The 14,466-nt window shown below is 40.9% G+C and overlaps 1 protein-coding gene across 4 annotated transcripts in view; it reads left to right on the plus strand.

The window, feature by feature from the left end:
* BMPR1B (bone morphogenetic protein receptor type 1B) overlaps positions 1-14,466 on the plus strand; it is a 241,410-nt gene that overhangs the window by 209,780 nt on the left and 17,164 nt on the right. For 3 of the 4 annotated variants that reach the window (XM_059470647.1, XM_059470648.1, XM_059470650.1), the window contains 3 exons: positions 4,235-4,391; positions 12,010-12,112; positions 13,128-13,230. In XM_059470647.1, coding sequence (XP_059326630.1) covers positions 4,252-4,391; positions 12,010-12,112; positions 13,128-13,230 — 346 coding nt within the window. In that variant the 5' untranslated portion in view covers positions 4,235-4,251. Of the gene's footprint in view, positions 1-1,215; positions 1,385-4,234; positions 4,392-12,009; positions 12,113-13,127; positions 13,231-14,466 lie in introns of those variants that run through there. The other variant, XM_059470649.1, reaches the window with a different exon arrangement.

The following is a 14,466-nucleotide window of genomic DNA, read 5'->3' on the forward strand; positions in this document are numbered from 1 at the left end:
TCTAGATCAGATTTTTTTGAGCCAGTGTTAAGCTTAAATGGGTGATTTTCCTTTTGTGTGTGAGGTACCACTGCCTGAAGACCTGTCAAACCAACAAACAACCACGCTGTTTAAAACCAAGTTAGAATTCATCCTTATAGTTTCTTAATTGTCATTGTGGAGTGGGGATCTATGATGCTTCTCACACATGTAAAAAATTACAGCAGAACTCCCTGAAATGCCATGAAAGGGTTTGCCACATGACAGAGTTATTTGCTGCAAATCTTAGTGCTGATAGATGGAAGATTATATCTAAGAAGGTTTATTTGTTGACTCTGGAGGTTAGTAGAGGTTTAAATTAGACACTAACATTATCCTGTATGACCATGAGAATGACTTTCCTTTTACAGCGCTTTATTTTCATTGTTTTCCTTCTCCTGAATTCAGGATCTTTGTAGATGTTCCTTTCTGGAAAGGACCCCAAAGCATAGAGGGAGAAACACACTAACACATGGAAAAAACCAAGCAGTAGCATGCTGCACACATCCCCATTCCCAGGTAGAGATTCGTAACAGAGGCCATCACATCACAGTTTCCAGTGGTCCCAGTCCTGGAGAGGAAAATATTTCTCAGGAGTAGCACTCCAAAGAGACATCAAAACCCTGGCAGCTGACTTCCAGTCCTTGTGGTGGATGGTGATTTGTACATGCTGAATTTTAGTGGAAAAAGAGTTAAGCTGAGAAACTCAGCTGAACCTGATGAATCTGTACCAGTCTGATGATGAGCTTCAGGTGATCAACAGCTTTCATAAATTCTCTGATGCAGTCAGTGAGTTTCTCAGCAGACTAAAATAACCTTATTTTTGATACCACTGTTTTTTGCATTTCTCCTGAGGGATGGGAAGCTGACTGTAAGCAACAGAATAGGCTACAACAAAGAAGCAGCCAAGATTAAATAGCCTGAAATCTCTTGTTTTCAGGGCTCTAGGAGAGATTTCAAAACCCAAAGGGCTTCTAAACCCTAGACAGAGCCAGGTCTGCATGACCAACATGTACTTGTTACAGAACAGCAGCAAATGCAGGATGAACAAGCTGTTTACCATCCCAAACTGTGCTTTTCACACCTGAAATCAGGAGGAACTTGTTGCCAAGCTGAAAACTTCTTCCCACTTCTCTTGTGAGTTCCTTCCTGCATGTTTCCTTTAGGGAAGGGACTGCTGGAAGACCTGTCTGTGCTGAAGTCAAGAGTCCTTGCTGAAACTCAGCTCTGAGTGGGAGGAGAAGAGTTTTTACATGCTCCATGGTTGTCTGCTGGGTGAGACACCTGAATTTCAGAGGCAAGAGATCTGTCCATCATTTTAGCTATCAGCCAGGAATTGAAGGTGTGAAAGGAGCAAGAGAATAGAGTGAGAAGAGTTTTACATTTTAGAAAACAGAAAAGAGCTTGATTGAAACTGTCTTATTCCTGCCTATTTTTGTTTTATTGGATCTAATATATTTGACATGAACTGGTATGATTTTGCAGTAGTTTTGCTCTGGGCATTATGTGGAAGCAAAATACTAGGCTGCATTCCTAATTTCAACTCTTGGAAGGTGTAAATTTGAATGCCATCCTATCTGTCCTAAATTTTCCCAAATCCACAATACATCTCTAAATAGCCACCTCTGATGCTCTGCTGGTACTTCAGATTTTTGATTCCAATTCAGCAGCTTCTGCCTGTCTTATTATATCTGGGAGTGCAACAGGTCTAGGGGTGGAAGCTGTTGTTTATGGCAAGTTTTGCAGAAGCTGTTCAAGATCACATCACTGGTGAGTGATGGCCACAGATTATGTTTAGGTATGACTTCTTTTATGCTTGTTGGAAAAGTGAATGATCTGTGGTTGTATTTATTATGAGGATGGCATTTAGCTGCCTAAATTTAACATATTCAGGCACCATCAAATGTGTAATTAAACCTTCCCCCTTTTTTTGTGCTAGGTGTAAGAAGCTTTTGCCTTTCCACTCCCTGTTGGAGAAAGATCTCTGCTAAAACTGCAGGTAGCTTGTAGAAAGAACTGTGGAAATGACAGAGTAAACTATTACACTTGTGAGCTAGAAGTTCACTTGGTTGCCTCATGAGCTTGAAGTCTGAAAATCCTTGACAGAAATATTAATATGGACATTCCCCATGCAATGGTAACAAAGTAATACTGAAAAAAATGGCTGTTTGAAAGGGAATTTAGGTAATCCCTAATCCTGTGACCCAGAGAGCAAATATCTTTTGATATTAATTTGTTATGCACAGGCTCCCTAATCATATTAGGAGAAACAAACAACAGTGCATTGTTTTTCCCTTAATTTAAGCATCTACTTCATCTTAAGGTACAGCTGTGAGTACACAGCAACACATACACACAATTCACCTTGAGTGAACTCATGCATTCGGTTCTGATTTTGCCAGATCTTACTGAAAACAGTGTGGGGCTGACAGCCAGTTGTGTCGTGAATCCAGTTTATATCTTAATGCTGGGCACAAGGCTTATGAGCCCATGGTTTGTATATGTTTTGTAACTGGTGATCTGGTTTGACTTTACAAAGAGGTGAGCTGATCAAGAGGCCAGGTTTCAGTGGCATACAGAGGTACTGAGCAAAGGCCAAGCTGTATGAGTTTCTGATTCATAGGAGCATTAGTCTGGCATGGTGAACGATTCTCTTTCATGTGTATCACCCTGATATTATTGATATATGTCTTGTGCAAGGAATGTGCAAGGAGTGGAAGAGCTGTGGTGTTAAAAAGGCTAGTGCTTCTCTAAATGCAGTGTTCTTATGTGCAAAGCCCTACTTCTCCCAGAGCTAACAGGTTGCAGCTTTTTCCTGACTTTGCTGGGGATAAGCTGCATTCTCTCAAGTTACACTGCAGAAAACAAAAGCCTGTCAGCCAATTGCTGGTCCCAGTGCCTGTCCTGTGCTACCAGAGCTGGCACAGGAGAGGAGGGATATGCAGCTGGAGGCATGGTGTGCCCTGTCTGGTCCCATGTTCCCAGGAGCCCAGACTGAGCCTTTTCAGTCCTCCTAAGGGCAAGGACTGGTAGAAGAGCCCTGTGCTTCCTCCACTGCTTCAGAGTCCTTCAGCCTCACTCTCATCACCTCAGTTGTTGATTGCAGTCCAAGCCCTGAAGTGCAGCTGCTTGTCCCCATCCCCTCTGCCTGTTTGCCCACCCTATCTCTCCATAGGGAGCTAAAAAAGATATAATTATTTATCAGCTCCACAATAAATTAATCCTAATTATGGTGATTTGGAAAAATCTTAGAGTGAAGAGCAATCAAAGTAATTATAATACCAGTTGTTTATAAAGACTTAACATTAAATCAAGCACTTGAAGCCAGCTCTTCAGCTACTCTGTTGGAGACTGCTGCTTATAAGTGACCCTTTGGTAAGATTTCTTACAGGGAACCAAAAGGAGACAGAGGAATTGCCAGTTGAAGCTTTTCATGCTAATCTCATTTTTGTCTTTGAGGCTTAAAATTTTCACAAGGACTGAAAGTTGATATTTATGAGTAGAGCTGGAGGAAGGAGGGTGCTTAAACATCTCCTAGCCTGTCACCAACATCTCCAGCTGTACTCCACCAGCTCCATGGAGATTTAGTACTCTGATATTTTTAGAAATAATCACCTCCATATATTTCAGCATTGTTCATCCGAAACCACATTCTTCTCTTTTACTTTGTTTATAGACTTTTCTTTTACAGAAGTGAGCTCTTTCCCTTGTTTACCAAGCAGGGCTTTTGCAATTCAGTGACAGAACGTGCTGTTGAATTTGAAAGAACATCAGTTTCAGTTAAGACTTTGTTGAATTGTGTGCTCATGTTCTGTTCTGCCTGGAGTACCATAAATCCCACTGATTTTTATGGGGTTCAGTGAATGTAGATCTGTGCCGAGTGCTGTGGAGATAAAGAAAACTCAGAGGTGTAAGCAAGGATTTGACCTGTGTAATGCAATAGAAGAAAAGCTGTACTGTGCAATGTATAATAATAAAAGCACAATATATCTCTAGGCAGTGGCAGAGCTCAAACATCAGTACCTTTGATCTAATACCACCGAGGCCCAATAAGCCTCAGCCATGGTGACCATGTCAAACTACAGAAAAACATTCTGTAGTGAACTCTCATCTCAAATAACTTTCTTAAGTTTTGATAGGTAGAAGCAGTTTAAAGCCTTCATTTCAGGTCTTGCAATACATCATAGAACTGTTTCTTTTTCTTCCTCTCTCATAGCCAGTTTTCTAGACAACATGGCGTTGCGAAGTTCTGGCAAGCTGAGCATGGAGACCAGAAAAGATGGTGAGAGCACGGCCCCTGCTCCTCCCCAGAAGAAGCTGTCCTGCCAGTGCCACCACCACTGCCCTGAGGACTCAGTCAACAACACCTGCAGGTTTGTGGGATAGATATCTGCTGATAACACATGGCAAAACAAACTCGTGGCAGCTCAGCAATCCCAAATTCGGTGTTGCAGTTTTTGTTTAAGCAGTGATATGTAAATGAGTTGGTTTTCACTGTGTCTAAAAATCAGAAGTAATTTTTACCTAGATACCAGCTGCATGGTTGTTGGTTTTTGTTTTGCTTTGTTTTGTTAGGGCGTACGCATATTTATAATTTTAGATAATACTTGTTTTAATGAATTGCATATTCTGAAGGCTGAACTTTGTTTTTAAAGAAGCATGCAGTTAATGAGAGGAGACCTAATGGAGATACATTGAAATGTCAATAAATGCTTATAAATTCATAATCACTCTTAATAGAATACTATTTATAAGAACCCTGGTCTTTGTTTGTGTCTACAGCAGGTGTATTTGTAGGTCCTTAAGGCTTTGGGGTTTGGTTTTTTGTTTTTGTTTCTATGCTAAAAGGAAAACTATCTTGAAGTGAAGTGTTGAGTATTTTTGTCTATGAGCTGTAGCCTTCTGTTTAATTTTGGGCTTAGAATAGTACAGATTTCTCACCTGGGTTGGATTCTGCTTCCTCAGGAGCTTTTGGCTCCCTGAGGGAGAGGCAGGTCCAGATGTGCACAATCTCCTTGAAGGCTCAGCACTGGTCTGTGTTGCCCTGGCCCTGGCTGAAGCAAGCAGAGGTGACTGAGGGGACCTGTGGGGGGGACCAAGCTGCCGTTCCCCTACCCAAAAGCAGCTCTTGCTGGACACATACAATTGCTGTTGTGTGAGAGTTGAATGAACCTCTGTCTTGGCTTGAGGTACAGGTACAGTTTGCTTTAGCTGCAGCAGAGTTGGGCTGAGCTATTCATGTTCCATATGAGGGATTTAAACTTCTCTGCTTGGCTAGGAGCCGGTGTGATACTGGAGACACCAACTCTCAGCCTGGTGGAGCTGTGGGAGTCAGGGAGGCATCGAAGCAGGGCACAGATGTGAGCCCAGCTGGAGATGCAGTGCTCTTTGAGGTGAGATTGTCTGATGTTGTGTCAGCTCTTCAAGGCAGTGTATCTAAAAGAGAAATGAGGAAAGCCTAAGGTTGCTGAAGGCACTGATTGCTTTGTTGGATTTTTGAGCATGGGTTTGCAGCCTGACTTTATTCTTCTCAACCTGCAGTTTCCTACTAAAACATATCAAAGTTTTGGTGACAGCTGTAAATATGATTCCCCCTTTCTAACCTCTTCCTACAAGCTCATGTTCCAGCCAGAAGTTAGCTCTCACATGACAGTCAGTTTAAAAAGCTATAAAACCCCACTCTGATACCAATTTGCTGATCCCCTGCAGCATCAATCAGCTGTTTCCTGTTCCTGCCCAGCAAGAGCCACAGCTTTCCCATGTGCTGTCTCACACATGCAGCAACAGGGAATTTGCAGATGACTTTTAAATCCTTGAATTAGGAAGCACAAAGGGATCAGTGTTAGGAACTGACTGAACAAGGTTTATCCCCCAGCTGGGAGATAACCTGCTTTTGCACGTTGCTTTGTTGGCATCATTGGCATTAATTATTTTTTATGGAACTGTGAGTGAATGTCCTGTTAGAATGCAGTTGTGCATTTTCCCTCACTGCAGTACTTTAAAGAAACTCTCTTCAGTCTCCTTTATGGTGTCAAATGTCAAACTTTTTTTAGGTGTTAATGCCCAAGGATAGGCAGTTAAGTGGTAATAAAACACAAAATTGTAATTCCTTTTGTCTTCATAATCCTTGAAGACTTCAGGCTTGAATGTTCTGCTTTATTGCCAGAATGATTTTTTCCAGTCTAGACATCAAAATAATAATTGAAGCTGGAATTTATCCATCAAATATATATATAATATATATATATCAAATCTATCACTTTTCTGTCCAGTCAGGAGTTTCCTGGAGCAGTCAGGAGACTTGCTTTAGATCAGTTCCTCTCGTGCCCTGTTGCTGTCACCTGAGCAGTACCCACCTTGCCACTTGCCCAGTGAGCAACAGCATAAGTGAAAAATTGCTAAGGAGTTTGGAGTAATGTAAAACAAATTAAATTAATTTAAATGCACTGCCTTCCTGGCTTGTCAGCAGCAATCATGTTCATGATAGTGATCATTGCTGTGGCTCCCACTGCCTTGGTGTGAGAGCTGCAGTGAGGTGTGAGGGACTCAACACCCCTTGTTTTCCCTGCATCTATTTAACTGTTAATGTAGTAACTCCTTTTTAAGTTCTCTACTACATAGCTGGAATTATGGATCATAGAGAAAAGAAGATCCTGAGCCTTCCCTTGGGAAAGAGAGGTTATTAGGTGTCTGGTTAGCTGGTTATTAGGTATCTGCTTTGTTGGCTGCATAGAGACAAAATTTCAAAAGATTTGACACAACCAACCAGGTTAGCAGGGATTATAAATTTCCCCTGAGGTTTGGAATCATGCTACTAGTCAGGCAGCAACTTTTGTATTTCATCCTGTGTGAATGACTGTTGGCACAATTTTAAAGCACTCAGGGAATCACTGAGTGTCACTATAAAGGAAGCTTCCCCGTTTGGAAGATCAAGAAGTATCAATTGCAGTATTTGTCTGAAGAATAAATTAAACGCTTCAGGTTAAAAGTTATTGCATTAATTATCTGCTTGCCACAGATGCAGCCACTAAAAGCATTTTAAATTTTTTAAGAAAAATTTTAAGATCAAACCTCTTGTCAGCTCTATCAATCTCTTAAGCTTTAGGCTGTGCTTGGACCTTCAGAGTTTGGACCTGCCAGCCCTACAGGAATGAGCCAGTGTATTCTGGAGCACCCAAGGGCCTGGCAATGCTCTGACACCCAGGAAATTCACTGAGTACATCCACAGCCAGGGCTTGAGCTCTGGAGAGCATCAGCCACTGTCCTTACCAGGACACTAAAGCAGTGAAGCATTTTATGAGCCCGGGAGCGAGAACCTCTGAAAGTTCAATGCAAAAGCATTTCCTGCTGTGTTTAAACTAAAACTCTCAGAATAGAATAGCTATTCTTATTGCAATCACCATTAAAATTTTCTCCTAAAAAACAGTCTCTCATCTCACATGAAGATTTCTATCTGCTACCACAGGTATTGAGCTTTAAAGTATATATCTGGCTCATAGTACCAGGGGTCTGAATGTTTATATAAAAATGAGGACATCTGGTGGCCATTTAAAATCCTCTCCATAATTGTATTTGTAGAAATTTAAAAGCCAACATTCTTTAACCACATCTATATCAAATCCTCCCAACAGCCTGCTGTGTTCCTATACAGAATTTCCTTTTCTTTATAGTTCTGCAGTTTAAGTCCAACAATACTTGGGAGAGCGAAGGATAACACTGCAGCATAAAAGGCAGAATGCTTTTCTGTCTAAGCAGAAAGCCATAGCTCTAGTTAGAGTATGCTTTAAAAAATTGAGCAGTCCCTGAGCACAGTGAAGTTTTGGAAGACCCATTGCAGGGTGAGCTCATTGAGGGAGGGTTAATGCCAAAGTGTAGCAAAAGGAGACCAAGGCAGGGGCTGAGGCTGATATCCTCACTCACCAGGACCCCATTTCCCCATGGATATGTGAACACAACAGGCAGTGACAGCTCCTTCAATAGCCCAGCCCTTCCCATGGTGGAGACAGGCACTCCTGTACCTCTGCTCAGGGCTCCTGGGTAGGGGGAAAGAGGGGTCACAAGTGGGGCCACTGTGAGCAGTTAAAAAATATTAGTGCACTCAAGGCCCTGACAGATGAAACCTTTGGAGAAGGCCCACAGTCCTCTGCTTGCAAAGGGTGTGTTAAACTGCTGCATGTTGAAACTTTATTCTTCTTTCTCAACATCTGTGCAATTCATAAAAGGCTTTCAGTAAAGAAGGTCAAAGCTGCTTTGAACACAACCGGGACCTTGTTTTGCTGTTCCATTTCAAGTTTTCTGTGTTCAGAGTGAATGCACGGACAGTTGTGTCTGATCATAATTAATTGCATATTTTAAAGCACGATGTTACGATTAATTGGCTTTGACTGTAATGGGATTGCAGTAAAGGCAGAGGCTAATTAGGTGCCTTGTCGCACTCTATTTTCATGCACAAATAAATGCTGACAGTTTTAAAGATTGGGCTGATAAAGTTTAAGTTCCTGTGTGTTGCCTACTAGATTGTATTTCTGCCCAACTGTGTCTTTGGTTATCTAAAGCAATTAAATAATTAAGTTGCTTTTTCAGTGGTACCAAAGCTGATAATTCACTTGAGTGATGTTATTTTCATTGTCCTCTTCTCCAGATGATATGCTTGAATTTTCTTTGTAATTTGGTATGTGGGAAAAAAAAGACTTTGACAGTGGCCAAAGCACTTTAATTTTTAGGGACAAATTGAACATTTTCTGATAAAGGAAAGGTGAGATCTTAAATGTTAGCCTTTCAATTTTTTAATGTTTATGTTTATTTTGAAATTTCCTCCTTTATACAAGAAGTTTAGTAATCATTTTAAAAAGAGTGCAGAGACTTGTCATGTTTCTTTGGATGGAAGTGAAAAATTGCTCTTGTATCAAAAGGAGGAATGTGAAGAGGAGGAGTGGAAAAAAGTAATAATACTTGTATGGACTCATTTGAAATAAATTAAAGATAAGGGATCTGTTCATGAAATTATGAAAGCTACCTGTCTCTTTGTGATAGGCATTGAATGAGGGAAAGATGTTGCTTTTCAGAGCTGTGTACTGCCATCCCTGGCTGTGTCACACACTCACAGAGCCGGGTGGGAAATCTCCAGCAGGCAGGTTTGGGAAGCTGAGGAATCACAGCTTCTGTGAGAAATGGCTGCTGGCCAGTGGGGACATCTGTGTGAGCAGATGCAAAGTTGTTGGCCTTGGTTCCTCTCTTGTGACATTTAGGAAAGGTCTGAGTTAAGATCTCTGCTTTCTTTGTGGTAATCTGTAATTGGAGCAGCGCCTTCTATATCACTGTCTGTCAGTGTTTCACTGTTAACTCCCTTCATTCTCCTGGCATTTGACTTGGCTGTAAGGATTCACTCTTGGCAAATATGTGACACAGCAAATCTCTATTAGTGATCACATCCAAAGTGAATTGAATCACTCCCTTGCACCATACTGTAATGATGGTGCTTCAGTGGAGGAGGTTAGTGGATGTGTACCCAGTTGTATCCACACTGCATTCCTTCTGTACACACCATTTTTGGAATCAAATTACACAAAATTAGAATTCACATTGCAGATTTTAAGAAAATAGCAGTTCTATACTACAGTTTTTTTCTAGGAAGTGGAGAATAGGTTTTTCATACCGCTTTGCAAGTGTCAGTGATGTACAGATGCTTCTTTCTCTGTAGTCACCAAAGTAAGTATAAAATTTGAGACTCTGCACACATCTCTGATTTGTTTCTTACTGGCTGTATTAGTAAGTTTCATTTCTACCCCAGTCAGGTGTGAGGTGGGGAAATCAATAAAACAGCAGGGGTGTGCCCTGCCCTTTTTCTTGCAGTGTGTGGTCCGTTTGACATCCTGTGAACCAGGAGAACAGGTTGGGGTGAGGGGGGAAGCAGGTAGGAGATCCTTTTTTCTTTTCAGAAGGGTTCCTTCTCCCTCTCACCCAAGCCCCTCAGAAATTCTCAAAAAGATAATGAGTTCTTACATAGCATGAAAGCTTTTTGTTGTTTGGTTTTATTTTTTTTTCTTAGAGGTAGAAGCAAGCAGTGTTTATTCTGCTCAGTAGTGCTATTTTTTCTCTCACTTCTCCTTCATTATTCTAACATCTGTAAAGAGTATGGTTTAGACTTATTGTTAGAGCTTTATCACTTCTTTGTTTTGGTCTACCCAATCTAATTTTTTCTTTTTAAATTTGGAGTAAGATTTTTAGAGGGACTAAAGTGCATGAGGAGCTTGCCTTCAGTTTTCGTAAGTGAGCTAAGAATCAGAGTCCCATAAGACAAGTCAGAAAAATAGAATTGAAATGGCTGACTTTCTGTTTCTTTTTCTCCCTTTTGCAAACAAATTGACTTTTCCTTCCCCTGTTTTTCTTTGATGAACCAAGAGTTTTGAGTTTTTGCTGTTAGCTGTAGAGTCCATTTTTGTGTTTCACTTGATAGCAATTTATTGTTTTGTTGCTCTGTCCCTTGGGTTAAACTTACTCATTATTTTGAATCAAAGGCTCCATGCAAACAAATAAAATCTAATCTAATCTAATATTCTTCTCTAATGGATTCCTTACAGTCTCTTTTGGCAATCCTATTGTTCCTATCTATTCAGCTCAAGCAATGACATCAAGGTGGCTGTTGCCCAGAAGGGTTGCTGTCTCCTTTGCCTCACTCCTATGTACAATGTAAAGAAGGGTAGAAGTCACTGCTGGCTTCCCTAAGAAAGTAATTTGTAATGTGCATTTGGTTACTTTTCAGATCCAGGAGTCATGATATATTATTATTTGAAGTAATAAGCTTACTGTGGCTAGACCCTGCCCCACTAATATAAAAACATGCCACAGAAAATGTTTGACGTGATCCTGTGCAGCATCTCTCGGTTGTGTAGCTAATACTTACAAATTGTGTTTGTCTCTTAAATGTGTAACTGTGGCTCTTGTTTCCTACATCTTCATTGTCTTTGCTGCTGGGGCTCTTTAGACTCTTGTTTCATTCAAGTAAGGAGCAAATCATCTGAAATTTTGCTGTATTTAAGTTTTCTAATCTTTTTTTCTTTTTATTTCCTTGTTTTAACTGAGTTTATTTCTTCCCTTCTGAAGAATACTCATTGCACATAATAGCCAGTGTTATTTTCCTGAGCAAATAACAGAATATTTTATTTTTCTGTGACTTAAATGTCTTATATTAAAGAGTTTTTTCTTTATTTTTGGATCTTCTACCTTCAAGTCCATCAGTTTTTGTTTCTTACGTGTTACGTCTCCCCATCAGAGTGCTGAGAACTTAAGGTACAGCAGTCTCAATAAAATGCAGCCACCCTTTCCATGCCCTCCACTCCCTCTTTCCATAGCATTCAGGCATTTGACCTTCATCAAGGAAGGACATTTATCACCAGCCCCATCGAGCCATCTGTTCGTATGCTTGCCCTCCCTGGTGCACGTTCCTGTAAACGGAAGCATTATGGATCACTTCAGGCTCATAACCCAAGTAAACATCTATGAAGGGTGTTGATGATAACTCAAGGACTCATACACAGGAGTGCTGCAGTTCATAATACGGTGAAAACAGGAATCACAAATCACTCTTGGTAATATTTTACGTTTAGCATCTCAGAAGTGTTTCCTTCTTCAGGTCTGTACCGTGGTGCAGGTGTCGGTGCCCTGTTCCTGCCCTCAGGACAGAGGCTGTGAAGCACTGAAGCTTGCACTGTGTAGGTTTCCAAAGTCTTAACACACTAATGACCACAGGCAGAGGGCTGGGGGGCTTGTTAGTGGGGTTTAGGCTGTGAAATGTTGCAAAGGTAAGTGCACAGCTCTGAGGCAGAGCCTTCTTTGTGTGTGGAGGAGCTGCTTCCACAGCAGCCCCAGTGTGTCCATTGGGAATGGCCGATTTGCCTGGCAAGGAGCAAAGTTCAGAACAATATTCAACAGCACATCTTCCACTTTTCATATTTCAGTGCCTTTTCCTGATTCATTCTTTCCAATCCACAGCACTGATGGCTACTGCTTCACCATAGTAGAAGAGGATGAGTCCGGTGGACATTTAGTCACCAAGGGATGTCTTGGATTAGAGGGCTCAGACTTCCAGTGTCGGGTGAGGAAGCATTCTCTGCCACAGTGTCCCTTGAATTTTTGATAGTTTCCAGTTAAAGTGCAGTCAACAGATATTACTGTGTCCATGTTTTCTATTTCTGTTGCTTTGGCAGATAGCTGATCTGCATTGATTACTGAGGGGGGTGCTTTTGTATCCTCAAAAGATGATACTCCTAATAATATGGATTAATATATGGATCCTCCTAATAATAACAATTCATGTTTTTGGTTTTGGCACTGCTGCTACTAGTAACATTCCCACTGAGATGAAGTTTGGATTTAGAGAATTGCAGTTTTAACTCCTCAAATTTCCATGCTGGATCTCTCTGGGTGTTTTTCCTAGCTAAAGTTAGTTAGGATATTATTTGATGGACTGCAGCAACATCTACATCTCACATGCAGTTCCACATTGATTTGGGATTTTTGGTGCCAGATATTCCCTTCAAGTGCAGCGATCACCTGATGGAAAACAAATACCACTGCAAGAATGGAAGTGGTGTGGAAAATGGAGCAAGGTGGTTCTGAGGTGGTTGCCTTTCCTTACATTAACCTTAAATGGTTTTCGATGAGTGCAGGAATAGTTACATCCTTATGGCTAGTGGGAGATATTTTATCCAGCTTCCCAAGAGACCAGAAGTTGCAGCTAAATTAGTCCACGCAGCAATTCCTGTATTCTCCTGGCTAACCTGTTTTGGATACTGGTATTAACTCATTTTTGGTGTAATTGATAGATGTATGTGACTTTCACACTGATGACTGGCACCATTAGAGAAAGTCAGTCCCTTCTGCAGCATTAAGGCACCAACAGGAGTAAGTTTAGAGTGAATTAACATTTTAATTGCCTGGATGAAATATTGCTGGTTACGCTTATTGGCAGAAATACTTGCTGCACACATCCTAGGAATCTGAAGCAGATTGCAGTCCAGCTAGCAAGCACATCTTTCAAGTGCCAGAATGACCGTGTGTATTTACAACACAGGTAATGACTTGCTTTCCATCTAAATTGCTTGTTGCAGGACACTCCTATTCCACACCAAAGAAGATCTATTGAATGTTGTACAGGCCAGGATTACTGTAACAGGCACCTTCACCCTACACTGCCACCACTGAAGAATCGAGGTAAGGGAACAAAATCCAGTCCTAAGCCGATCTTTTCCTGCTGTTAGTCCCTGTGCCTTAGGAAAAATAGAGCACAGACTGAAGCACCCTTATCCAAAAGCATGTGATTAGAGAGAAAATTGGCATTAATCAGTATATCTCCATTCCTGTAGGTTGTGTGTGGAGTGGTGCTGATGCTTGTGTGTTTCTGCTGCACACATGCAGTGAACACAAGATGCATTATAGTTGCATGATGCTGTCCTAGCATGGACCTGCTGAGCTATCAGAGATCATCTCAAGGACCAAGGCTGGTTGTGTCAGAGGATGACTCTTGCTGTGTATTTCTTTAGCCCGATAATAAAATGGAATCCTCTCTCCAGTCCCTGTAACATACATTGCTCTCATTCATAACTCCACACACAAATTGGTCAGTTCAAGTTGTCACAAGTCTGTGAGTGTTTCTTATTTGCAGGACCTGATCACCCAGTACTGAGACAATAATGACTCACCTAAGTGTATTTTGATGTGAACAGTATAGCTGAAAAAAAGAAAGTAGAGTAAGAACTCACACAGGTTTTTAAAAAAAATTATTCGAGAGCAAATGGGCATGTATTAACTTAGTAGATGCTGAGGCAAGGTTTTAGCATTATTGTTTGTTTAAACATCACTTTCTGAAAGCTGGTAAAACTATTTTTGTCTGGGTGTTCAGAATAAATTTTATAGAAGTATATTCCTAAGTGTAAATTCTTCCATAATAAACTCTTGGCATCGGCAGGAATTGTGGCAGTCAGCATTGAGTCAGGCTTGCAGAAGAATTTATAATCGTGGTGTTCTGTGTTGAAGATCCAGATCGGTGCACAGATGCACTCTTAATTCCACCAACAGCAGATACTTACACGAATGCATGCTCAGAGAAAGCCTTCACTCATGTAAGCTGTTCCCTTCAGGCCTGTGAAATTCTGCACAGATGGGCTGCAGAGTCAGGCCTTTGGAGAGTAGTATGTAAATACTTCACTGTTTACTAGCAAGGCATTAAGGCAGCGAAACCTCATAAAATTCTGACTTCCAGCAGAAGAGTTATGTACTACTTTGTTGGTTTATTTAATTTTAAAAAGTTCTTTGGATTGAGAGAAGAGCTCCAAAAAGTAGTCAATATTTGTTCACACTTACTTAGTCTTTCATTAAATATCAGTTTGAAAAACATTGCCATGATTTCTTCTTGCTACTGGCTGAGTTTATGCTACATTAGGACTACTC

The sequence above is a fragment of the Ammospiza nelsoni genome, chromosome 4, assembly GCF_027579445.1.
Source record: "Ammospiza nelsoni isolate bAmmNel1 chromosome 4, bAmmNel1.pri, whole genome shotgun sequence".
NCBI lineage: Eukaryota > Metazoa > Chordata > Aves > Passeriformes > Passerellidae > Ammospiza > Ammospiza nelsoni.